General features: G+C 47.6%; 2 protein-coding genes across 7 annotated transcripts; both read right to left on the reverse strand.

The window, feature by feature from the left end:
* Nucleotides 1-363: 363 nt before the first annotated feature.
* thoc3 (THO complex 3) lies at nucleotides 364-4546 on the reverse strand. Its single transcript, XM_046406840.1, has 6 exons — nucleotides 4282-4546; nucleotides 3294-3450; nucleotides 2341-2545; nucleotides 1342-1503; nucleotides 1151-1251; nucleotides 364-893 (listed from the first exon to the last, which is right to left on the reverse strand). Exons 1-6 carry the CDS (start codon nucleotides 4459-4461, stop codon nucleotides 730-732), a joined length of 969 nt encoding a protein of 322 aa, XP_046262796.1. The 5' UTR covers nucleotides 4462-4546; the 3' UTR covers nucleotides 364-729.
* A 328-nt stretch (nucleotides 4547-4874) lies between these two features.
* Nucleotides 4875-25784, reverse strand: shtn3 (shootin 3). 6 transcript variants are annotated; one of them, XM_046406826.1, is made up of 17 exons: nucleotides 25541-25784; nucleotides 22509-22569; nucleotides 14211-14305; nucleotides 13721-13889; nucleotides 13479-13576; nucleotides 13037-13118; nucleotides 12764-12858; nucleotides 12132-12278; nucleotides 11827-11980; nucleotides 11312-11489; nucleotides 10793-10863; nucleotides 10379-10482; nucleotides 9914-9928; nucleotides 9433-9495; nucleotides 9010-9136; nucleotides 7763-8066; nucleotides 4875-7666 (listed from the first exon to the last, which is right to left on the reverse strand). In XM_046406826.1, the coding sequence occupies exons 1-17, from the start codon at nucleotides 25610-25612 to the stop codon at nucleotides 7546-7548; spliced, it is 1956 nt and encodes a 651-aa protein (XP_046262782.1). In that variant the 5' UTR covers nucleotides 25613-25784; the 3' UTR covers nucleotides 4875-7545. The 6 variants fall into 6 exon arrangements, with proteins under 6 accessions (XP_046262782.1, XP_046262781.1, XP_046262787.1 ...); XM_046406825.1 differs by having other exon boundaries at nucleotides 9010-9139; XM_046406831.1 differs by lacking the exon at nucleotides 25541-25784 and adding an exon at nucleotides 22733-22888 and having other exon boundaries at nucleotides 9010-9139.
* Nucleotides 25785-25826: the final 42 nt, after the last annotated feature.

A 25826-nucleotide genomic window follows, 5' to 3' on the forward strand; every position in this document is an offset into this window, starting at 1 on the left:
AGGGCTTACAGTGAAAGTAGTGTGACACTTACTAACCCAACTCAAAGTGAATTAGGGACAACCTCATGAGTTACTGTGCTTATGGTTAATACATCATCTTTCATGAAGCTGTCGCTGTAAAGAACCCACAACCTCCAGCTGTCAGATAAACGCAGTGGATGCATGTGAAAGGTACAGAAAAGCAGAAGAAACGTTTCCTGTCATCACACCTTCAGCTTCATATAAAACGGAGGCATCAGTCTGTTGTTTGTGCAGAACTCAAAGTGATGCCAGTCACATATGATATCCAACATTAGACAGAAACAGAACTTATTGCAGTCCATAGCCAGACCTCGTCCAACTCAGGGCACAAGACACACAAAGTTTATAAAGACACCAACTTTAATATCAAAAAGCAATGCATGTTTTACATAAAAACAATATCTTACAGTGCTGAGAGTTGTGTTTTTATCTGTCTATGAAAACAGAAAGAAATCTGCTGTTCTAAATGAAACATGGGTCAGCAGCACCACCTGCTGGTGAAAAGAGGTTACTGCGGCTTTACGAGTTGCAGTCCTAGTACAAAGCAGCAGCAGGAGCATCTGTGCTGTGCAGGATTGTTTTGTTTCCTCATGATGCTTCCTTTACTCTTCTTTGCTCTGCTGACTCCCCTCCTCACATCTGACTGATGACGGAGAGTTTTGGCAGGTCTGGATTTAATTTTAGCGGGAGGAACTCAGCTGATGCATCTCAGGAGTCGTTGGGAAGGCCAAACAGTTTGACGGTGCCCGCCTCGCGGTTGTTGTCGTATTTGCCCTCCTTGTCATCGCAGGCGTAAGCCAGCAGCGGCCTCTTGGGGTGCCAGGCGACGGTGAAGGTGGGAGAGTCGCACTGCACCTCCCACAGTTTCTCTCCTGTATTCAACAGTCAAGAGTAAAAAGGACATGAGATTCTTGAAAAGTGCAACCAAACACGTCCACGACAGCACAGTTTAAAGACGGCTATTGATGCTGTTGGCTTCATTCTCTGAGCTGCGTAGCTTGGCCTTTGGCCACGGCAGTCGTCTATCGGGAGGCACCGTCAAAAACTGTCAAAAACTATCAACTCATGTTTACTAGAACGACATTTTTAGAAGCAACAGCCAAGCAGAAAGAGGGCTTGTCGTACTGACCCGTTTCCACCTCAGCGATGTCTATGAAGTGGTCCTCAGAGGCTGACGCCAACATCTTGCCGTCATGGCTGAAGCTCAGCGTCCTCACGGGCCAGTCCAGCCTGCAACGTCAGCAGCAGTGAAAAGAAATCCTCGATGAGCAAACGTAAGAGCGGGCTCAGACACATGTTCTTCCAGGGACACAGACTGACCTGGAGAAGCAGCGAACACACACCAGTTCCTCCACGTCCCACAGGCTGACCAGGGCATCAGCGCTTCCTGTGGCGAAATATTTCCCCGTGGGGTCAAACTTGATGCAGATGCAGTTGGACGGGTGAGCGTTGATGGATTGGATGGGCTTCAGCTCTGGATAGCTGCGAACAAACACGGATTTCAGCTGTGAACCACACAACTGCAGATGTTTCACACAGAACAGACACCACAGACGAGGGGATGTGGACACCAGGTGAGTTCACACTGAACGCTGACGTCTAAACGTAGAGGAAAAGAAGCACAAATGTGTCGCACAAACGTGACTGGGAGCTAAGAGTGAATGAGATGAGCTGTGGACTGAAAAGAAGCTTCACTCAGCTGGGTGGCCTTTTTCCTGTGGGAAGCACAACGTCGAGAGGACTCACGAATAAAAACGTGTTCCAGGTGACGGACGGGCCGCGTGGTTTTTTCAGGTAAAAATGACTTCATTTTTCTTTCATGGCATTAAATAAAGATACCACGATGAGAACAAAATCCTGCAAACTGACCGCATAGTGAATGTACTCATTGGGTGGAGGAGACGTAGCTCAGTGGTTACATCAGACCTGCTGCTTAAATCAGGTTTCATGTCTCAAACATACAAACAGGTCCAAGACTCTGATGCCGTGAAAAAACACACTGAGATTATTCTGACAGATTACGACAGCAACAAGAGTTGACAGGTGCCTTGTGTACTTGATTTTCATGGCAAACTCCGCCTACACCTCAACCGATGAGCGGCCTGTGCAGCCGCCCTGCGCGTCACCAGGATGTGACGAGCAACACGTCTTGGTATCTGCCTACAAGATCAATGTGAAGACCTACAGAAAGATTCGAGTCCAAACATCACAGCTCCAGCAGACAACAGCTTCACATGTCAGAGTGTGGAGACTCGCAAAACCTTTCATCAATAAGAAAACATGAACTCGAGATGTTCTGCTGCTCCGTTTGGCTCCTACCTCAGGATGTTGATGCAGCCGTTGCCATTTGTGAGGAAGAACATGTCATTGTCGTTGTTCCAGGAGATCTCGTTCACCTCGAATTTGAACTGCTCCTCTGCCTTGGAGCGGTGCGTTTTGGCGTCGATGAAGGTCACCACATCATCTTTGTTCCCAACAGCGATGGTCTGACCATCTGGGCTCCAGCAGATGTTGATGTTCTCTCCTGAAAAACAATTAGAGTCTTTTCAAAAATCTCTCTCTCAAGCAGAGCAGCTGAACCCCGAACCCCGTGTGACGGAGCAGCCCCGTCACTTACTGCAGAGGGACCAACACACACACACACACACACACACACACACACACACACACACACACACACACACACACGCGCTGCTAAACAAACAAGTTTCAATGCTCCCTCACTCTGTACGGCTACATACTTTTATACAACACTCATTCACACACACACACATCGGCCAGTCATTCATTCATCTGCGCACACACACTCTTCTGCAGGTGGTGTGCACACCTGTTGTTTGAGGAGAGCTCTAAAGGTGTAAAAGTGGTTCTTGTGGGATGCTTGGCCTCAGATTCAAACAGAGGCCAGAGGCAACGACTGGCAGCTAAACAGGACAAAACGGGTGGGCGGAGAGAAGAATTATTTGAGTTTCTTGGAACCATAAGGGATGTGTTTTGGTAGGGTATTGCAGTTAACTGGCCAAGTGGGAGGGACTTTGGTTTTATAAAGGCCTCCTTTCAGTCAGTCCTGTCTGTTGTTACAACGTGGATGGCAGCTGTTTCGCTGGTAAAGGAAAAGGTCGTTCTGCCATGAGCCAGCACAGTGACTGCAGCACTGCAGCTCAAAGCTGCACATGTGGGCTTTTTCGTCAGTTTGTGAATGTTTGTAAATACTGAAAAAAGCAAGATCCCATCACACCCTTCAACACTGCCGACATGAGCGAGGGTCCCACCTTTCGTGTTGACAGTTGCCATGCATTTGGTGGTGCGGACGTCCCATATGCGGATGGTCTTGTCTCCAGATGCTGTGACAAACAGATCTGGATTGGTTGGATGCCAGCAGAGCTGATCCACGCTGTCACCATGACCTCTGTAGTTGTTTTCTTTCACCTGAGGGCAGGTAACAGATATTCGTCAGTTCTTGTGTCTATCTTAACTTAAACTACACTATACAGACAAAAGTATCCAGACATGCCTCTCTATAGGGCTGCTTGTCAGGCTTTGGACTCGGCCCCTGACCTCCAGTGAAGGGAAATCTTAATGCTTCAGCACACCAAGACATTTTGGACAATGCTATGCTTCCTACTTTGAGACTGTGAGCCAGGCCTTTTGGTCCAACATCAGTGTGTGACCTCACAAATGCTCTACTGCATGAATGGGCACAAATTCCCACAGAAACACTCCAACATGTTGTGGAAAGCCTTCACAGAAGAGTGGAAGCTGTTAGAGCTGCAGAGCTGTCTGAGTGTTTACAATGAGACGCCATTAAAGTCCCTGTTGGTGTGATGGTCGGGTACTTTTGTCCACATAGCGTGTGCGTCTTTATACCAGGTTCACACAACATCAAGAAGTAGCAGTGACAAACATTTGGTAGAAAGACCTAACTGGCTACAGAGTGAACATCACAGTCACATGAATACCGTCCATTTCCATTTATTGTTACAGAGCATTTATTGTTACAGAGCGCTGCTCTATGTAACGGAAGTTGGCGTAACATTTTAGTCACTGAAGTGTAGTAAAAATGAAGTATATCCTGTATGGTAGTGTAGGGAAAAGCAGAACAGTCTGGGACATATTTTAGCCGTTTCGTGACAGTTGAGTCTGTGAGGGTTCGCTGTAGCTCGAACTTTAACCGGAGGAAAAACCCTGAACTTCAGTTCATTCATTCACTGAAACGAGGCTAGCGTTAGCATGCTAGCCGGACGCCCCACAGCGACTCACCAAACGGTCCTTTTCGAGGACAAAAACGCTGGCTGTTTTGTCAAAGGAGCCGGAGGCGAGTCTCCTTCCGTCACAACTCCACGCCACCGAGTGGACTTTGGCTGTATGAGCTGGGAATTCCCGACTTTTGTTGTTATTCTTGAAGCTCTCCTGCATGTCTTGGTAGTAGCGCGACGCCATCTTCAGGCCCGACGTAAAGCGGAGCGGAACATTAGCGCCATCTTGTGCTTCGGAGTGCGGTTCAAACTCGTACCTGTTCCTCTGCTGACTCATTACTGCTGTCTCTGGAGTAAAATCCAACAATCCAGCCCTTAGTTCTTTAATAATTTATTCTTATTAATAAAATAAATAATAATATTAATTTTTATTATTATTTATTCCTAAGAGTGCACTGTAGACTGCTGCTGCTTCAGGGGGAAATATTACACTTTTTTAAAAACTGGATTACATTTGTTTGTTAACTAGTGAGGCAACTTTCAAATTTTCCTAAAAACAAAGAATATGATCCATCATATGAAAATACGTTTATGTTTTATCCTGTGTCATGATGGTATTTTATACACAACTGATCTTTGAATAAAGACAAACACGAGTTGAAATTTAAACTGAAATTTATTTCAAGTGATGCTAAGATGAAAATTCATGTTTTAAAAAACGTTTGAACACTCCATTTATATCCCAAACACACACAATATCTATAGTCAGCCAAACTCCTCGTTAAGCAGCCACTCGGTTGAAAAGTGTGCAGGCACCTGAGGTCCTGTGCAAGGCCTCCTCATGCAAAATCATCAGGCCTGTGGCAGCTTAACGGCTCTAACAATTTGTTTCATGTGCAGCTAACAGTTCATTAACGCCTTTTGAGTTAGAATAAAACACACCTAACGAACAGAAGAAAATGCATCTTTAAATGTGATTCTGTGTTTAAAGAAGGAATGAAGGTGGCAAAGCATCACACACATGTGGCTTATGGAATTGCATACTCTTCAGGTTTATTCTTAATGTTGCATCACGTGTCAGGAAAGCTATATATAGACAGTAGGCCCTACAAAACAAGTCAAGGGGTGCTGGTGAAATGTGATGGAGGGTGTGTTGACCGAGTACAGAAACAATGAGGGCGTCTCAGAGTCTGTGCGTACGGGACTGTGGACTGGTTCAGTGGAGGAAGGCGTGTGGAAGACATCTTATCTCGACAGCATCTTGTTAGCTCTCACACCACAAAATGTAATTCAGGAGGTTTGGAGGCAGGTGTGTGTGGAGAGGTAGAAAGTCCACTCATTCCTCCAAAGCTGTTCTCTTTGCTTTTTTAACCACAACTTTCTTTGTTTTTAAAGGCTTTCAGTTTGTTTCTCCTGCTGTCAACACCTGCTAAGTGGCTTCTGTGAAATCTTGTCCCACTGGACCCTGAGAACATTTCTGCTAGATGTGATTTAGTTGGAAGTGTGCTACTGTCTTTGCCGCTGGAGGAGAAACTTCTTGTGTTCCCCTTAAAACCTGAAATATTGGTCACGTTTCTGTTCCACGTTTGCCGGACGTCCACCTCGAACCCTCACAAGCCTTACGACACACTGATAGTCGACACGCTGAAAAGCTCACAGCAGCAGAAGTGGAAGCAAAGAGCTTGTCCACGTTCAGCGCTTCACCCTGGTTGTTAAAAAAAAGGTTCCTGGCTGTTTTCACTGAGGAAGACTCAGCAGAGAAAGTCCATGAATGACATACTGAGAACACCTGATCCTCCAGTCAGCGGTGCACGAGCCTCTGGAGCTCTCAGCCACGCCTCTTAGTCTTCATCAGCGGCTGCAGTGGAACATGTGATGCATTGCTTTGTCAGTCATTCAAATAATAATCACAGTTAGGGCTGGGACGTCTTATCGATGTACCAATGACTGACAAAGCAATCTGCAGCGCGTTCTCGTCCGGCTGGCGGTGAGGCCTGAGGGGAGTGATGGCCACGATGTGTTTCAGCATGGCCACTGATGAAGCTAAGAACAATTTACGGTTCTGCATAAATCAAGTGTGCACCCTGCACCACAGCTCACAGTGAAGAGGAGGGAGGCTGGGGAGAAGCTGAAGAAACTGGAATCTGAACGGAGCTTTTGTCCATCGAGTAGAGAGAAACATCAACCTAAAGCTCTGCAGTCATCGTACAAGATGAAGCGTTTGAAAATAAAAACTGAGGTTCTGTGCAGAAAAGTGCAGCTTCCCCCGTACAGTTCGGTCAGGGCGTCCTCCGGGATCCGCAGGTCTGTTGGCGTACAGCACACTGATAGATGCTTCGGTCTGTAGAAAGCCCCACGCTGACCGCACTGTGGCCGTCTGCTCATGTGACTGATTAATGAGGGTTTTAAAAGGACCTGCCGTCAGTGAACGATGTGAATCAGCGAATCAGCTGCTCTGCGACACGAAGGAAAACGTTTGCAGTCGTGTGAATACTGGAGTCAAATGAGGGAAAGGGAGCCACTCATTTGTTTTGCCCCCTCATTAATTTTACCAGCAAATCGATGAACTCCATGAACTGAACTGGATTGGCAAGAAAAATAGTCTGAATATTTCTAAGCACTCATGAGCGACAGATACAGTTTGTTGGAGAAGTGAGCTTTCTACAACGACAGGTTAGGGTGCGTTCACACCAAGCGTGTTCTCAACTGTTTATCGGCCGAACTCTGGACTGATTATATGACTTTCACACTGGCCAAAACACCACTAACTTCAGTGTGAAAGTTTACGATCAGCACTGGCTCCCAGGTCACGTGACTGCAGTGGGGGGAATGTGACGACTGGGTGGACACCCCCATCTTTGTCCCTTGTGAAGTGCGACGCTCTGATGAAGCACCGCATGTTAACCGCAAAATTCAGTAGAATTGGACCTTAAATAGTTTATGTGTGAGTGTCACCAGTTCAGACTGAATAAAAGATATGAAAAAGTGACCACCGTAACCACAAGTAGTCTGCTGAAATGAGTATCTGGTCCAGAGAAAGTAATTTTTACCATCAAAGTAAAAATGCTTAGACGGAAACTTTCGATAAATTGGCTCCATGTGAGTCACGTGACTTGTGTCTGCAGGCCTCCCCTTTTTAATTGATTAGTGTGAATCTGAAAAGTCAACCTTTCAGTCGTGGTTCTGTTCCTGGTAACTAAATGCTAAAGTGTAATCGCACCCTAACCCTTCTGATGAGAGCGTGACAACCAGTGACATCACGTTCCCATCAGCCAATAACAGCATGGATCAGGTTACAGAAACAAGCCCGGGATCCTCAGAGTCCATCCTAGCACTCAGCGTCGGTGCTGCCGTTGACCGGGCCTGCGCAGGCGGCGGCGTGTGCGTCCTCACCGGATTCGGCGCGTTCGACCCCGTTTGACTGGACGCAGTCCTCGTCCTCCCCCACACTGTGGAGCAGAGAGGCGGCAAAGGTCAGAGTTCACATCGTGGAGAAATCAAACATTGCGTATGAAAACCCTACTGATCTGAACGCGAAGCTCCACCTGTCGATGCAGCCGTTGCTGACCGGAGACTCTGCCGGGTCTTTCTCCGACAGAGAGCTGCAGGACCTCCTCTCCAGCCAGGAGCCCGCTCTGGGCTCTCTGCCCGTGTCGGAGCTCTTCCTCCGGGCAACGACGGGTCCTGGTCCCGACCCCCGCCTCTCTGGGCTAACCCTGGGACCTGGCGAGTCGGAGGGGACGCTCAGCACCCCCGGCCCCTCTGGATCCTTGCCCGAGTCGCTGCTGGTTCTCCTCCCGTTCAGGCTGTCTGAGGAGGAGACGTGGCTCATCTGGCCCTCCCGCTCATCTGGAGAGGAAAAAGAAGAAGAAAACATTTTGTTTAACTGCTGTCGGTTGGCCAGTTGATTCTTGACAGATGAAGTAAGAAAATACCAAGTAAAAGTCCTGCATTCAAAATATCTATTAAGTTTATTTGAAGAGGAAACAGAGCCCCCCTCCAAGTCCAAGTTTATTGTTGGGGCTGCAGTCACAGAAACAACCAAATGTGCTTTTCCTCAGAGTGTCAGCTTGATGGATCTCAGTTTGAAAGGAAAAGAAGGATTTTCTGGGTCGTGTACTGAACCTAAACAGATTTCACATCGAGCAGTTGTTATTCATCCCACCAGATGAGGTCAATCAATGATGGAAAAGCAGTTGAATCCATGTCAGCAGTAATCTGACCTCATTGTTAAGTGTGGTGTTCACTCTGTGGTGCAGAGCGCCCCCCTCTGGACACATGCAGACTCAGCACTAACTGCTGTGGCCTGTGCAGTGCTAACAGCACACGTTCTGACCGTGGACCGACGAAGGAAGAGGATCAGGTTCAGCTTCATCAGTGCCAAAGTAAAGCTCTTTGTGATGTGTGAGGCTGGTTTGTTGTGTCAGGTCACCTGGAGGGAAATTCACTCCTCAACGCACACCTGAGCAGTGCTGGAGCACAGTGTTTTGTTTGGGGGTGTTTTAAACGACTGCACCACACGTCAGAGGCAAATGCTGCACTTGTTACTAAGTTGTATTTATTTCAGTTGCAGCTTCTTCGCAGTTTATGAAATATGATTTATCATGATAAAATTTCTACGAAGCAGCACATGAAGCAGATAAAACAAGCTCCACTTTGAACTAATGTAAGACTGACTATGGCTACATCGTTGATAATCATCTTTTAATATAACAGGGTACCAATGTGAAACAAATAAATCTTTTGTGTTATTCTCTGCATTAAGACAGAGCAGGACCTCAGGTGCGCTTACCTCCGGAGCCAGCTTCTCCCGCCTTGTTGCGTCTGCGTCTCAGGATGACCTCCAGCTCGCTGTCCTTCTTCCCAGGTGGCGACGGCCCCGACTCCTGAGACCCTCGGCTGGGGCTCCGCTTCACCGTCTCCTGGAGGCAAAAACATCGTCACTGCAGGGACTTCATTACTGTAAAACAGGACCAGCATTCAAAGCTGTGCACTGTTGTGTCTGCTGTGGTTATCTCTGGCTGTAGCTACAGCTACCATTAGCTCCGTTAGCTCCGTTAGCTCAGTTAGCCATGGAGCTAGCGGCCCTGTAGCTCATCCTACATTATCCTGTGGATCTTGAGGATTTCAAACCATGTAAAGTTTGTCAACGATGAGAGAGCATTGTCAGTAAGCACACCATGAAACAAAGTCAAAGATAAAAAGCGCTTTTTACCAGGATGCCTTTCAGTTCCTCCATGGCGCTCTCCTGCTGCTTCTCCTCGCAGATCGGAGGCGGCTGTGGAAACAACGCAAATCAAATCAAATGTTCGAGCAGTTCGAGTGTGGCACAAAAACATCAGTTCCAGGGCAGCAGCAGGGAGATTTTTCCAGAAATCCCGACGCTCAAATCAAAGAATGAAATCTGAAATTTGGACACACACGAAGGCTGCACTTCAGAAAGGTTTTCATCTTTTTTTATTCATCTGCCAGCTAGAAATTTCTTTGCATCTTTGATTACAACATCACAGTCAGAGTTTCTGACTCACTTTCCTCTGCAACACTGGGACTGATGGCCCCCCAGTTAGCGTTAAAGAGGCGCGTGTTTAGCTGATTAACTCTGTAGGGTCTGCAGTGTGTGTGTGTGTGTGTGTGTGTGTGTGTGTGTGTGTGTGTGTGTGACAGCCCAGGATCGATGCAAACATCAGGATACTCACTCTGACTGCTGCTCTCTGGGCAGCACAGAGGAGCAGCATGGAGAGGAGAGAGAAGACAGCAAGTCAAGTGAACATTTCAGCACCTCTGCAGCCACCTTTCACCTCCCCGACTACTGATGGATGCAGGGTCAAAATTAAGGAGGGGGGGGCCACTCATTTTAAAGGCTTAGTGGGCATCCACCTGACTGTGTGTTTTCACTGATTCACGAGTCAACGCGTCTTTGCGTTTTTTGTCATTTTATCGCTCGCTGCTCTCTGGTGACGCAGACATCAGACAAACATCATCTCAGTTCGAGGTGCATTTGCCTCGAATGGATCTCCTGTCTGTCCTTACTGCAGATGAATCCTGTCTGTCTGTGACTTTTGGATTCTTTTTTCCAATCGAGTTTTTCCACACTAAACACCTGAATATTTAAAACACCTGAAAACAGTTTGAGGGCCGTCCGCCTGCCGTCCCGTCCTCACCTTGCTCTCCTGACTCTTGACAGGCCGCAGGACGACGCCGTGTTTGATCCTTTCCATCATCTCATTCACCGCCTTCACTTTGACGTCGTCCACGCCCTCAGCAGCTGCAGAGAGACAGACGGGTCGGTACACGGCGTCACACGTACATCGCACAGAGAGGATTGTGCTGCTGTTTGCAGTCAGAATCAGAGAGCAGGACGTTTCCTGCCTCCAGACTCCTGCCCTTTCAGGTCGTCGATTCATGAAATTCTGGATATCTTAATACATTTAATTTCCCAACATGACAATATAAACCACGAGTCATACAAAATGATTTTATCCATGTTTCTCACACGTGAAGAGATGAAACCAGTGGCAGGAATGAATGAGCCGACTTTTATCAGAGGAAACGTCAAAAGGTGCAGTGAGACTCACCTGGCGGCTGCTCCACCTTCACAGAGGCCTTACAGCCCTTTGAAGACTTCCTCATGATGGCTATGAGAGAGCTGAGAGACATAGAGACAACAACTGAGACAACATTCTGCTGAAGTACTGCGATCAATCAGGCGCCGATCAACTGATCGGCCTGAGACAGGACGGGAGTGAATCATTATTAGGTTTTTCAGTATTTTTCAGTGTTCGACTTTGTCCAGTTTGTCACCTGTGCCTGAACCAACTCGAAGGTTTACTCGTTTAAGTCGCAGTAACAAACACTCGGCGGCTTTTACAAGCTTGTGCAGCACTGAACTGATTGTAATCAGAGGGTAACACACACTGTGGAGTGCAGATCACACACACACTCACATGAAATGTGGTGCACTGGATAGTAAACACAGGATTACTTAACCCTAAATCCATGTTTGGTCTTTTTGTTCTGCCTCCAGAGGCCGACTGACTGATCGGTTTATATCGAGTTGTGACTGAGGCAGGACAGCCTGCAGGGTGACTCCTCACCTGAGGGGGTTGCATCTCGAGGGGGGAGGTGGAGGAGGGGGTGGAGGGGGAGGAGGAGGAGGTGGAGGCGGCTGTGGGGGAGGGGCGGGAGGAGGCGCAACCCCAGGTTCGGGGGGAGGGGGTCCTGTGCTTGTTGTCATGGCGATCTTATTCTGGGTCTCCACCTGGAGCTCGTGAACTGCGGAGAGAGAAAAAAAAACAGTGGAAATACTGCCAACATAATACTGCTACTGCAGTACTACTGTGACTGCTTTGTTTTCTGCAGGCACTCTGGTGCAGGAAATCCCCCCAGAGTGAGGACTCTGTGGGTCTGACTGAACCGCAGACACTGTTTACATTAGGAGTTCAAGTGTGTTTGTTAGGCGGCCAATCAGAAACAAGTATTTTCCGTTGCTACACTGGGTACACTGCTAACTCGATATAATCTGCATCGACACCCACCTGAGGACCCCCTTCACTCCACCTGCTGTCTCCACTGTGTGTGTGTGTGTGTGTGTGTGTGTGCCTCCACCCACCCCTCTTCTCCAGCTCTTCGTTCTTCTTCTCTGCCTCCTCCAGTCGTGCATCCACCTCCCTCTTCTCCACCTCCAGCAGCTCCAGCTGCCTCTGCAGAGCCTCCAGCTGCTTCTTCACACAGCTCTGCTCCAGCTGGGCCTCCAGACTCTCCACCTGCACACACACACACACACACACAGGATTATCAGGGATGATGGCTGACAGCACAAAAAGCATCAAAGCCTCTAGCTGACTTGAGCTTTCTGTCAGTCAAACTGCTGTCAGCTCCGCCAGGGTGAACATCACATTCAGGCACACGTTTTACCTTCTGCTGATGCTGCAGACGCTCCTCCTCCAGGGTTTTGGTGATGGCGGCGACGTCCTCCAGAGCTTTGAGGAGCTGAACGCTGGGCTCAGCACTCTGCAGCAGCAGCATACTCTGCCTGTTGGCCTCCTTCTGCTTCACCAGCATCTGCAGGAGGGAGGCCAAAGCCAAGGAGGTTTTACTCCCAACACACCATCCCAGTTTGTCCATCACTCGCAGTCTGTTTTAATCCTACAGGCTCTTCACTTTTCAGGTCAGTAGTCACCAGATTCAGGACATTTCATTAGTCGGGTTATCAACACACACATCAATCACCAACACAGCAGTGCAGGTCAGAGTTTAGCGCTGCAGCTAATGAGCTAAGTGTCCAGACTGGGTCACTTCTGTACAACTAACTACATTTTCTCACTTGTTTCACAGGAGGGGGAGGAGACCAAACCAGAGCTAAAAGGAGACTGAATACTGGACATATTCATGAGTGCCCCCTAGTGGCAAAATGCAGTAATCGCACTCTCAGGCAAAACTTGTTTCCTTCTCAAACTAATGCAAGCACATTTGTGCCTTCTGTGCCGGTTGTTACTGTGGCTCATTTCCACTACGACAGCAGTGTGTTTCTCTGATTGGTTCTTCACCTCGTGTGCATACGTCTCAGCTTTAACTCTCAGGCTCTGCTCCAAGTCCAGCTGCTCCTTCATCCCTTCGTACTCCTGAGCTGCCATCATAGACACTAAGGAGACATGAGACAGAGTGCATCAGGCTGAACGAAGGGAACAAAGCATCGGGTCATCTCAGCGTTCTCAGCACGTTAACACCGACTTTAACGTGACAGATTCAAAGGCTGGATGTTTCAGAGCAAATGTTTGCCAGTTCGGGTCCTCAAAGGGTTTCTGAGCGTTGGGTCTCACCTCTGTTGAACCTCTTGATGGTTTTGTTTTGCTGCTGAACAGTTTCACGAAGCTCCTTCATCTCGACCTGATCTTTCTCTGCCTGTGAATAGTGAAAGGAAAGGAGGGTCTCATCTCCAGCAGCGCATTAAATTCTGTCAGACCATCGTGTGTTTGGAGCCCAGCTGTCCTGGGAGAACCAGGACCTCCAAACCGGTTCCTGAGCTCACACAAACAGCCTTTTTTCAGCTCATCCCGGAGGCTTTTGACAAGCTAATTCAGCTGAAGGAATTTTCTCAACACACAAAGGAACACTCCATCCTTGAGTTTATTGCAAACAGTTGCATAAAATGAGAACACATCCAATTTGTACTGAAGTAGTTGAGTAAACGTAGTTGAGTGAAGTCGATCACTGGCTGACATTTTCTGACAGGAAGCTTTGTGTCGTGTGACGTGTCCTCACCTGTGAAGTCAGCTCATCTATCCGCCTCTGCTGCTCGTGAATCTGACAGAGGAAATTCTTCTTCTCCTCCAACAAGCTGTTTACTGTCTCCCTCAGCTCTGACCAAACACAGATATCGTAATACACGTTTATTTCTGAAATACCGACTGATAAAACATCAGCACGCAGAAAACAAGTGACATAAACAGATCGCGTTCATGCTGTGGGGTGCATGAAGGTCCCGACACAGTGACGGACTGTACCTTTAACCTGCTGCTGGTACTGCGTGAAGGTGTCGGGGCTGCCATCCGCCGGCTCTGCGTCCGAGTCCGCCTCCAGGGCGATGCAGTCCGAGATGCTGGGAAGCAGCTCGTCCAAACAGGGTCGAGACGACAGGCTCAGGTACTTCAGCTTCCTGTTCTCGCAGCTCAGCTGGAGGTCAACGAGGTCAAGACTGATCAAAATACTGTCCTCCTCACAGAAACACCATCACAAAAGATCAAATTTTCATACATTTCATGTAGTTACAAATATGTGTGTTATGTATTTTAACAACCTTTATTAAATGTTAACATAAGCTCACGGTTTTGCTGTGGAGGCAGCAAGAGACAGAAATAATGGAGTCAAATTGTTTCTGTGCAGACTCATCCTGACTCAGCTCTTCACTCTGTGCTCCTGCTAAGGCCAGCTGGACCCTGATAATGCTAATCTTATAGTATTGATTAACCAAGTGTGTGTGTGTGTGTGTGAGACCTTTGTGGCCAGGGCCTCTGCATTCTCCCGGCATGACTTCTCGATCTCCAGCTGAGTCTGCAAGACGCTCACCTCCTCAATCACCATCTGAGACACTGAGAGGAGGACACACACACACACACACACACACACACAGTGAGTAACACAGTAAATCAGAGGCATTCACCAAGCAGAAGCACCTGCAGCCTTTAAGCTACTTTAAAGGCAGCTCAGTTGGGTTTGGAGAAAACCTTCTGTCCTTTGTGCTGGTTTGTCAAGACTAAAATCAGTGAGTTTGAATGTGAAGCCCCCACAAACACTGAAACAAAGTGAGCCTGCGGTGGTCAGATGCTCGTAGCTGTCCAGCCTGTCAGTGCAGCTCAGATGGGCCTCAGTTATTTTAAAGTGACCCAGAAACTCGACGTGAGGAAGTCGCCTCCCCTCATCTCTCTCCGTTCCTGTCCCACTTTCATCTCAGTCTTTCACCTTCTCCTACATTTTGTAGGAGGTTTCACTGAGAATTCAAATGAAGCAAAAACTCAGAAGTGCTTCAAACAGTGTTTCAGTACAGAGACAATATGACACCACAGATCTGGTTTTGTCATGGTTCTCTGTGCATCTGGGTCCAGGTTGGCTGCAGGGTCAGAGTGGGACTTCTTCAGGCTGCCGAGGCTGGACTGTCCAACAACACCATCACAGTCTCAATGGCTAACACTGATCCATTAACACGCTCCCCCCTGCTCACACACTGCTCGACAGTCAGCCAGGTGATTTGGCTATCGAGCAAAGAGATTTTCATCAGTAACTTTCTGCTGCTTTCTGTACATGGTTCAAGTACAATAAATACTACTAACAAGTACTGCACTTAAAGGGACAAATAAACTCATAAACTCAGCAGCAGTGTCTCTTTCCAGAAATCATGGCCCAGTTACGCCTGATAATCCACAGAGCTTGCTGTGAGCACTTTCATGTTGGGACTATTTCCTGTCTGTATCACTACGCAGAGGTAAACGTGCATTGACTCATGGACCAGAGGCTCATGCTTGTGACAGGAGGGGACGCAAACATGAATGCCGTCCTCCTGAGCTGAGCTCTAACGTTAGCTAGCTTAGTTAGCTAACCTCTCACTGTTGAGTAGATGCATATTTTCTTCTGTGGAAAGAAAGAAAATAGTTCTGTCGCGGGCTTGAACATGTGAGTGAAGGATCCTCATTTTACAATCTGTGGCTTCTTTGTAGCAACATCCATATCTGAAGCTTTTTAGTCCAGCGCAGTTCGTTGGTTTGGATGATACTGATCTCTGGGTGATCGTCGTTGCACCATGTGATGAAGCTCTGTGACAGTCACTACAAATATGACACGAGTCTGGACAGACATGGAGGGAAACGTCTCTGGTGCGTGGAGGCACACAGCTGCGAGGTGGTCATTCTGGCTTCCTGCCTCCTGACCATGAGTAGATGCATGCTTATAGCAGCGCACTGTGAGGGTTGATCAACTGCACAGTAATTACCCCGAATCATTTTATCTACCATTTCAAAGAGGCAGGGTGACTCAGCCAACTGAAATGTCTCAGTCTGTGGACACAGAACAAGAGGACGGATTTACTGGAAAAGCATGAGACATTTAACCCAGTGACTTTTGAACCCTGGTGGTATTTATGTGTGGGCTCAGTGCCAGGGAGGCTCCTGGTCTGAGGAAAATGAGGATGATACGACAGAGGAGGACAGCGAGGGCTTCTGGATCTATTTTTAATCCCTCATTCAATGTTTAATGCTGCTGGATTGGCTGGTGTGATTCCCTCTCAGAGGCAGCACTCAGTCGCTTCAGGCACACGGTCCTCCGCTCGGCTGCACCGCAGCTCTGTGGGTCAGACGCCATGCAGACGCCATGCAGACGCAGGTCACACTCTGCTATTTATAGTCCTGCTGTTACTCTCTAGAGAAACCAGCATCTGGTGCCATCGCGGGGGAACAATGAAGAAACGTCTGTTAGCTAATGATATGAGAAGTCAGGTTGTTTTCTTCATGTTGCCACATTTCTGTCCGTCAGCAGGACAATAACAAACACAAGCAGATTCTTTATTCTCACATTCAGTGTGTAACACACTTTAAAATGACCTGAAACTGATGCATGTGCACTGTGACCACTGATCGACTGGCCGGGCTTTGTGATCAGAAGGTGTCTTGCTGTAGTTTTGACGTTAATATGTTTGATACGTCACAGAAGTAGAGAAATGAACTTTCTAACAAACTCATTAGCTAATCACCTTCATCCCAGGCTTCTGAATTGCTGCCAACAACACCAGTTTGTTAAGTGTTGAACCGAAAAGCAGCACAGACTTTCATAAGTGAACTTACAGAACTCTCGTTGTTCTGACTGTCGGCTGTTTGGGCAGAGCAAAGAGCCAAGAAACTGAACTGGCAAACGTGAACATGAACAGCTGTTTTGTATGAAGGACAATTCAAATCCAGCAGATATTCAGTTTAAGACCAGCAAACCAGTAAATACTCCCATCCGGGAACTGCGTATTTTGTGATTCTGGTTAATGTTCTGTGGTGCCACATGCTGCCTGTGCAGAGGATGAATTCTGCCTGGAGCAGGAAGTGAGAGCTGAAAGCCTCTGACTGACAGTCCGGTCTGCTCCTGTCCTGCGGCGCTCTGTCTCCTGTCAGGAACTGTTCTGGGTCAGAAACTCCTCAGAGTTCAGGGCTTCACGAGAGAAATGATGTGCCCGTAAAAGCTGCAGTGAACCCACTTCTGCTTTTGTTTCCACCCGAGCTGAAGCCGGGAAAGCCTCCTCAGCGACGTGTGTGTTAGTAACAGATGATCTGGAGGATTAGCCAACGGTAAGCACATTCATGCATGAGTAACATTGAAATCCCACCACAGAGCGTCTCAGCAGTGAAAGAGCTGGGCAGGGACTTAACACTCAACCACACACAGGAGCCTCTGCAGTCCCAACAGGGGCCAAATGGGGCCCCTTCACCGGTTCATGTGACAGATGAGGATATCTGGTGATTCAGGGATGCAGTGTTTGGAAAAGCCAGTTTCCTTCCTAAAAGGGATTTAGACCAAAGAGAATGACGGTATTAATGTCAGCAGTGTTTAAGTGTTTAAGCTGACACTGAGCTGAGAACAACAGGCAAACTAATCCTGCTGCTCTTAAGCTTCTCCTTCAGAGGCTCACAGTAAACATGGTTCTGTTTGCATTCGAGGGGCTCTGATGGACAAACAGAAGGCCCAGTCCAGCTTTATTATGATGTAACGCTGTCAAAACCAAGAGGAACCGATTCAGTCGTTATCTGCTCGCGCCCACGCACACCGAGCGAAGGTCCTTCATTTCTTTGTCACTGAAGTTTAGATGATACAAACAACATTCAGTTCCCTGCCACCGAGTCGGCTGATGACTCATTTTGTACGACCAAAATGGACAAACAACAACAACAAACAAAATCAACAAAAGATCAAATGCAGTGCAGGTACACACAGTTTTCTGTTTGTTGCTTGTTGCATTTTTTCTGTGATTTTCTATGCACAAAGTCAGCGCACAGAAGAGAATAAAGCACCAAAATGTGTTTACGTTTCTGTTGCTTTTAAGCAGACGTACTTTATGAGCACAAAATGGCCTTTTTTCTGGATTTAGTCTTACAAAAAATCACTGTAGGAGGAATAAAACAGAGAATAAAAACCTTCTGCTTCTCTGTGATCAAACTTAACTCAGTTCACTTCAAATAATTCTGAGTGCCGAGGAAAAGCCTTTCAAAAGAGCCCAAAACCATTTCTGTGCCCCAGAAGAGCTTTCAGCTGACTTTTCAGCATGGCTTTACGCACACTTGCAGGGACGATGAGACGCACATACAGCAACACGATCCAAAACAAAAGACAATGTAAAAAAACTTCACAATAGGAGCCACGGCCTCCTGATCCTGTCACCCACATGTCGGCGTCTGCAGGCTGCTCATCTGCTCGCAGCATCTCGTTATTTCCTAAAGAACTTGAATGCTTTTAGTGCAGTGGACTGAATAACCAGGCTGCTTAAGCTAACAGCCCTGCAGGCCATCAGGTCTGTAAAGGAGGAGCAGTTTAAGGCCTCCTCCTTTGCTTCTGAGGAAAAATATGTTCATGAATCTCCCTGAGAAGGTTTCTTTTCATCACCTAAACTTTCCTAAAAGATCTTTTCCTTATCACGATGACTGTAAATCATCCTCACTCTTTTCTCTCTCTGCATCTGATCTAAAAGATCTCAGAGACTTCGGCTGCTTCTAAAATGCCATCCTGTCAGGCACGTCTGACGCTCGGCTCCTTCAGCTGCTCTGCTTCATACAAAGCATAAATTAGTGACTATGAGACTTGAGCTCCGCCCGCTTCCTGCCAGCTGAACGGCTCGGGATCACGCAGCCACAGCTGTGGAAAGAGGAAGGTTTCAGGAGCTACAAAGAGCGAGCAGCAATCCTTAAGTTTCTCCCAGAAATCATCACTGCTAAAAGCAAAGACAGCTTCTGACAGACTCTTTCATCCCAGGATGAGAAAAGATGTGCATCAGCTCCTGTCGCTCCAGGATTTATGTCTATATTTAAACTTTATTCTCTCCTCATGGACGCCTCGACTTGCTGCTGCTGCTGCTGCTGCTGCGATTTCATGTTGTTCAGTGATCGGAGTTTCAACTAAAAGTGGCAACTGCAGTCACATTCTTACACGTCAAGCACTTCAGTGAAGAGGAGGAAGTCGATGCGGCTGAGACGTGAGCACAGATGCACTTCGATGCTGGGAAGCTCAGCAGTACTGAGCTTTACCACAGCAGGTATTTTAGTTTGTCATAGCATAGCAACATCGCATTGGGACGAGCTAGCTGTGGGTTAGCGGGACACTTCACTGGGCCTCTCCTACACCGTCGAGTCAAAACGTCATCACTACACTGAGGTTGTTCAACACCAAAACGACAGACACTGGTGTTTCCATGTGCTGTACACTGCCAAGGTGTCTCACCATGTTCAGTCTTCAAACTCCATCATGAAGTGTCCCATCAAAAAGAGCTTCATGTCTCCGAGGAATCGATCAGTCAGGAGCCGAATGTTCATGCAGTGGGGGTTTTTCCAGCTGTCGGGCAACTAATGCATCAAATATGCCACCATTTCCCTCTAGTCCTCACTGGACGCACAAGCAGCCGTGGGGCAGGCAGGAAATGGCACACAGTGATCATCAGGCATCAGGGGTTCATCCTCTGAGGACCACGAATGTCTGACCCAAATAGAAATCATTTCAATATTTGTCAAGGTGTCAGTCGGGTCCAACCGCTGAGTGTTGGCTGAGAGTTCCTTTGGCAACTCAGATGCATTAAATGCGGTGGGATCGTGAGCAGTGAGCGGCGAGCGTGTTGTCCAACAGTGAGTCATGTTTTCGCTCTTTTATGATCAGTTAATCTGTGCTCGACTCGCTCAATCAGGCCTGCCGACGAGCAAACTCTCCCTCATTGAATTCATCAAAATTTGGAGTAGCAGGTAGAAAGGCTTTCAGAAGCGCCGCAGCAGCTAACGAGTCAGGCAGGAGAGGAAGTCCCTCCCACACACTCGTCCTTCTCCCAGTTTCTGCTGTTGAATAATTCATGGCAGGAGGTTTCAATAATTCATGGGAATAACATGACAGGAGAGACTGCTGTCTTCTCTGGGGAGAAGCACTGAATGAATAAACGAGTGAATGAAGGAAAGACTCAATGTGTGACGGACCCCCAGTGAAAAGGAGGAGTGGCGCTGAACTGCTGACTCTGAAGATTTTGAGTCCAGTTTTGCTGTTGCAGACAACAAATGATGTGTCCGTGACAACAATTTCTGGGTTTGATTCCAACTAAAGTCCAACTAACTCGTCCCCTGTTTCTGTTTATCTAACAAAATCACCTGAAATCCGCTTGTCCATCACTGCAGCTTGTGAAACAGCGCGAACACGTTTATGCTAAACACGTCTGCCATATCTGTCATGTTAGCGTTTTAGGGAATAAAAGTGATTAATGTTCATCCTGAGGGGGATGTGCAGAACTCAGTTTCATGGCAGAGCTGGAGAGCCAGGACTTCGCCCAAGTCACAGTGCATCCTCTGGACTGGCTGACCGACTGACGTGGTCATCTTTAGAGTCATGGTGCCAGCATGGCTAAACACAGAGCTTCAACCTGTTGATTATTCAGTCGAAAGAAAATTAGTTGTCAACTATTGTGATAAATTGATTAATGGTTTCAGTCATTTTTCACGAAAAACATTTCAAACATTTGCAGTAAATGAAGAGTCGTTGGGATCTGGACTGAAGAAGGTGAAGATGTCACTTATGGTTCTGGAGAAACTGTGATGAGAATTTTTCACAATTTTACATGGAATAAATGCTTAGACTAGAAATGAACGGTCAGATTACCCGATAATGAAAACAATCCTTAACTGCAGCCCAAGCTAAAAATGCACAAATAAAATGGGTGGGCTAAAAAATATGGTCGATGCTGGTTAGCAACACAATCAGCAGAAACATCATCAGCTGGTCTGATGTCAGACTCTTTTCATTAAAACAGTGTGAAGCTTGAATGAAAATGTTGGTTCTGTACAAATAAAGCTGACTTGACTTGACTTGACTCGACTGTTTTCCCTGGTGAAGGTTACTGACTGTTTCAGAACGTTTACAGAACGTTTTACACCCAGAAGAAGGCTGAAAGTCCTCGGCCTTCTACGTTTAATCAGCATCCTGTGTGAAGGAAGAGCTCAGGAAAGACTGAAATACAACCCTGAGATGAGGTCCAGGTGGGCACTGACGACTTCTCCTGTTACCTGTTCAACAGACAGGTGGCTGAACTGGTCACTGACCTCTTCCGTCTAATTAGAAAAACCTCATTATCTTCTACAAAGTGGCCATAAGAACATCAAACCTGCGATTTGCTTGGCGTCATTCAGGAGAGAAGATTTGTGCACGTGCATGTTTTTAACACTCGCTCACAAATTACTCCAGCAAACACATTTTTATCACAGTAAAACAGGAAGACATAGACATAGACATGAGAGTGTGTACTGACGACACACATTCTGATGTGTGATGACTGCTGGTAAAAGCTGTGCTCTCTCTTACCTCTCTGAATAGTCATGACAGAAGCAGGAGGATGAAGTTTGGCTCCTCACTCGGTACAGTCAGAGGTTGAACTCTCAAAAAACACAAAAGCTCTCCCACTGCTGGCTAAATAACCTGACAGTTGTCACGGAAACAGGGACACCCTCCCCTCCTGTTTCAAACACATCCATCGAGAGGACAAGGTGTCGGTGATGTCACGCCGACAGAGGTGAGGTGGAAAGGTGTGAAGGGGGAGGGGGAGGTGTCACCTGTCTGGTAGTGGGCGGGATGATGACGATGATGTTGATTGGACAGACTGAGCCTGCTGACGGGGATCTAAACGGGTAATTCCAGCTCACTACAGCGCTGGCCAGTGTGCACATGTTGTTTTATGTTGAGCTCATGACCATCCGATGTGCTCAAACCGCAGGCTTTATGAACAGGGATGAGGACCCTGATTAGCATTTATCAGGAAGCTGATTTGAACTAAATGCTAACATGCTCACAGCTCACAGAGTTAGCATGCTGTGACACAGGTTTTATGTTTACATTCTTGACCTGAGTTTAGTTATAGTCTAAGAAAGTCTTTAGAAAGTTAGCATGGTAATGTTTACTATTAGCATGCTAACACAAAGTCCGGCTGAGACTGAGAGAAACGCTCACTGACTGGCAGAAACCAAAGTATCTTACGAATGAAAAATTCTACCTGATGGAAAGTCAGAGGACAACCAAAGCTATCGTAGATCAGAATGAGGGGGACAAACAGGCCAGCATGTAGCGTGCAGAGAACCCACATGAGCGTTTATCCTCTGGGGAACCTGAATGTCTGTTTTTCTATGAGGGCGGAAACTAACCATCGTTTCAATTACTGATTAATCTGCTGATTACTTTCACAATTAATTGATAACTCAGTTAGTCTAAAAAATGTTGCTCATCATAGTCCAAAGTGATGTCCTCGTGTTGCTTCTTTTGCCCAACCAACAGTCCAAAAGCCCAAAGACTTTTCATTTCCTTCTGATTGATCAATTGACTAATGGTTGCAGTTCTAATCTCCAGAGCTGCACCAGCACTGTGGCTTAAATGTCTGCGTTTTGATTTACTGATGACAGTGTGCAACATAAAGACACCACACTTTAAAACATCATTATTTGTTTAAAGGGTTGGAGGTTTGCTGAGTGATTCATCTGGAATCGCTTGTGCGTCTGTGTGAGCTGAAGCGCCGCTCGTCGTGTCGGCTGGACTCACCTCTCTTGATGTGTTTGAGTTGTCTCTCGGCCTCGTCTCGCTCCTCCGTCAGTCTGTTGCACTGCGGGAACAGACAGCAGGGTCAGATCCTGTACGCTGAGTATACGGGTCAGTGATAGCAGCAGAGTACAGTCACACACTGTGCGTCCACACAGCTTGGGACAGTTTGTGCTCATAAATGAGCACTTCCAACATTAGTGCTTCACCGCCTCACGCTTTATCACCTCAAGTTATAAACTCTGCCTTCCAATAACAGAGCGACTCTCTCTGCTCCCGCTGACTACATCCACCAGACCTGATGGGAGATCGCTTGGTGCGCTCCATTCAGGATGAGCAGCTGCGGACAAGCCTGGTTTGGGTGTTGGAGGGACGACAGCAGCGGCTGCGGACGTTTCTGGGGTCAACGAGAGCAAAAGTGTTGCGAACGTTGAAGAACAAAGCGCTGGTTTTCCTCTGACTCCTGGGTGGAAAGGACGCAAAGTGCATCAAACTATGGAGAGTCAAACAAACACACCCAAATCACAACCTCATCAGCTAAAAAGCTGAACTTTACTTTGTCTTACGTAACTCAGAGTCAAACCCTTTAGAGTAAGAAAGTATCTGATTCTCTCATGGAAAAACAGTCAACATTGGACGTAAATACTAAGCACAGGAAGTAACGTTCCCAAACAAAAAGACCCAACGTCCAGCATGTTGTTTACAGCTCAGCCACAGCTCGAGACCGTCCTCGGTGTAGGAAGACGACCTCCAGTCACGGATCAAACTTCCGTCGTCTGAAGCCACCAACAGTGTAAGAGAGTGGGGCTGCTGTAGAGTTCACAGACAGCTTAGCACATACAGTCAATAAGCTAATAGTCTGTAGCGCTTCCTGCTAATCTCAGAATAACAGCAAATGAGAATGATTTCAATCCAGTGAGATTTGTGCTTCCTCTCCAGTCTAATCTCAGGCTAACGGTGGAATGACGTCATGTCATTACTGATCAGAAGCGAACATGCTGCCTCTTCTCATTTTTGGTTGCCCTTCTGGCCGAGTCGGTCTGCGGTGCCGCTGTGGTCTGCGCACGCTTCGTTTAAAACGGCAACGGGAACTCGTAAAGCACTCAGTGACCTCCTGAGGAGCAGACGTAACAGAAGAGAACGGAGGCGTCCCACTGGGTTCCTCTCAGAGAATGTTTTAACCTGATCTCATCAACGCGCCATCGTAAAGGGCGACTTCCAGGTGACAGGCAAACATTTGACTTTATGAGTTTACACGAAGCACCCGAAAGCACCTCTAGCTTTGGTCACATGGCCCACCTGGTCTGATCCGTCATCGCTCCGTGTGTTTTCACCTGGAATTAAAACGTGTTTTTTCCACTTTGCTGTTAACCCTTTCATGTTGTGTGTGTCGGGATGCAGCCCACATGTTACTGCCAGGTGCGACTGGTTTATCTGATCCAGCAGAATTCTGCATCTGGGCTGCATCCTGTGATACCCTTCCCGAAAACCAGAAGAAATCGGTTCTGTTAAATGTTAACCAGACCTGTGATGTAGATCTTAACAGGCGAAGCTCCGACAAACCTGAGCAGAGATTCACAGATAAGAAGGGCAGAGAGGACGTTCAGCCTCCCCCTCTCTCCCCCTCTCTCCCCCCTCTGTCTCCTGCAGCCACAGGAAGCACTTGGCCCACTTTCTCCCAGCTCCACCTGCAGTCTCACACACCGTCAGCTCCGATTCCCCTGAGGAGCACAGCGAGGGCGGCGGCATCACCGGCGGACAGGAAGCCCCTGCCAGACTGAGCGTTCGGTTTCCTGTGCCGCTCGGTGAGGACGGCCACGCACGGCCGCACTTAATGCCACCATAAACCTTCACCCAGAAGGAAGAAGATCCACCGCACACTCTGACCGGGTGTAGTCGGCAGGAACTCATTTTCCTCCAGGTTTTCATGGAAACGCACTGAGACACCAACTCTGCCTTCACCCGTTAAAATGATGAGCACTTTGACTCTCGGTCTGTAGGTCAGCAATAATCAGCTAATAAAGCTAAGCTAGCTGTGCTAACCGTGCTAAAGGTTTTATGTTAGCTTCATTAGAAGAAGAACTGACTAACACTTCCAAGAGGTCGGATCACCTACTTTCTGATTATGCAGATTTGGCAGGCGTCCATCGTGGCAGGGTTTAGGGTGCACAGCATCCTTGTCCAGGCTCAGGTGTGCCATCACCTGAACAGGTGACTGTGGCACTGAACAAAGTCTCACAAGCTCAGCTGTAGGCACAGAGGAGCCTGCAAAGCCTTGTGGCTGCTGAATGTGAGCAGAATAAAGACTTCAGTGTGTCATTATGATGCCAGTGACTTGATGAGTGGAAGCAGGGGCTCCACTTCTTCCCTGAACCTCAGAAGCTCTGGACCAAAGCACTCACACCGACTGTGAACCAGAACAAGGCAGGGTTGCGGGTTCCACTCCCTCTTTAAAGGTCAAAGGGCGGAGCCAGGCAGTCACCAACAATACAGGGTTTAAATTAACAGGTATTAAAGCCAGCATCATTAGCAGAAGGAGTTGAGGGCTGAATTCTCATTAAATTCACTCCTTATGCTGGGATGTTTCGAGCAGATCACAAGGAAGCCGAGGAAGGTTTTGGTTTGAATAGAAACTGTACTGAAACGGACTCATGTCGGAGCTAAATATCAGCTCAGACCTGAAGCCAGGATTTCTGTGTCTGAGAGAGGACGGAATTCACACATAAACCTCTTAACAAGCACGGCTCGCTGTGAAAGACACGGATCCATTTGGAGATCACGAAAATGCCCCACGAAGCCTTCAAAATCTAGCAGCAGCATCAGCTCACAGCACCTTTTCATCTCCCTGGCTGAATGGCGACAGATTTAGGGAGGGGTCCGGCTCTCCAAGCCTACAATAACCTCCAGGAGGAGCCGGTCGGCGTATTGTCCCATCTGAGCCGCGTCTTTTAGGACCCGTTTGGAGCGGTTTACACGCAGAATAAACGAGACCCGAAGCGAACATTTGAGCTGCTGTCTGGTTTTTGTCGCTTTACCTCAGTTTGCATGTGCGCGTCCCGCTCCTCCTCGCATCCCTCCATCTGCGCGGATGAAGAGCAGGGAAGCATTTCCAGGAAAAGAGTGATGAATGACTCCGACCTCGGTGTTTTCCTGAGCAGTTAAACAAACTGAGGTGTGTTCTAGCAGCACATGGATCCGTCTGGATCTGAGCCCACTATTATTTCTCTTCTTTCAAACGCACTGCATGGAGAGGAGCTCAGTGCGCTGCTGCTGCTGCTGCTGCTGATGCCGGCGCACAGGATCCTCCTCCTCCTCCTCCTC

This window comes from Scatophagus argus, chromosome 12, assembly GCF_020382885.2.
Source record: "Scatophagus argus isolate fScaArg1 chromosome 12, fScaArg1.pri, whole genome shotgun sequence".
Lineage (NCBI taxonomy): Eukaryota > Metazoa > Chordata > Actinopteri > Scatophagidae > Scatophagus > Scatophagus argus.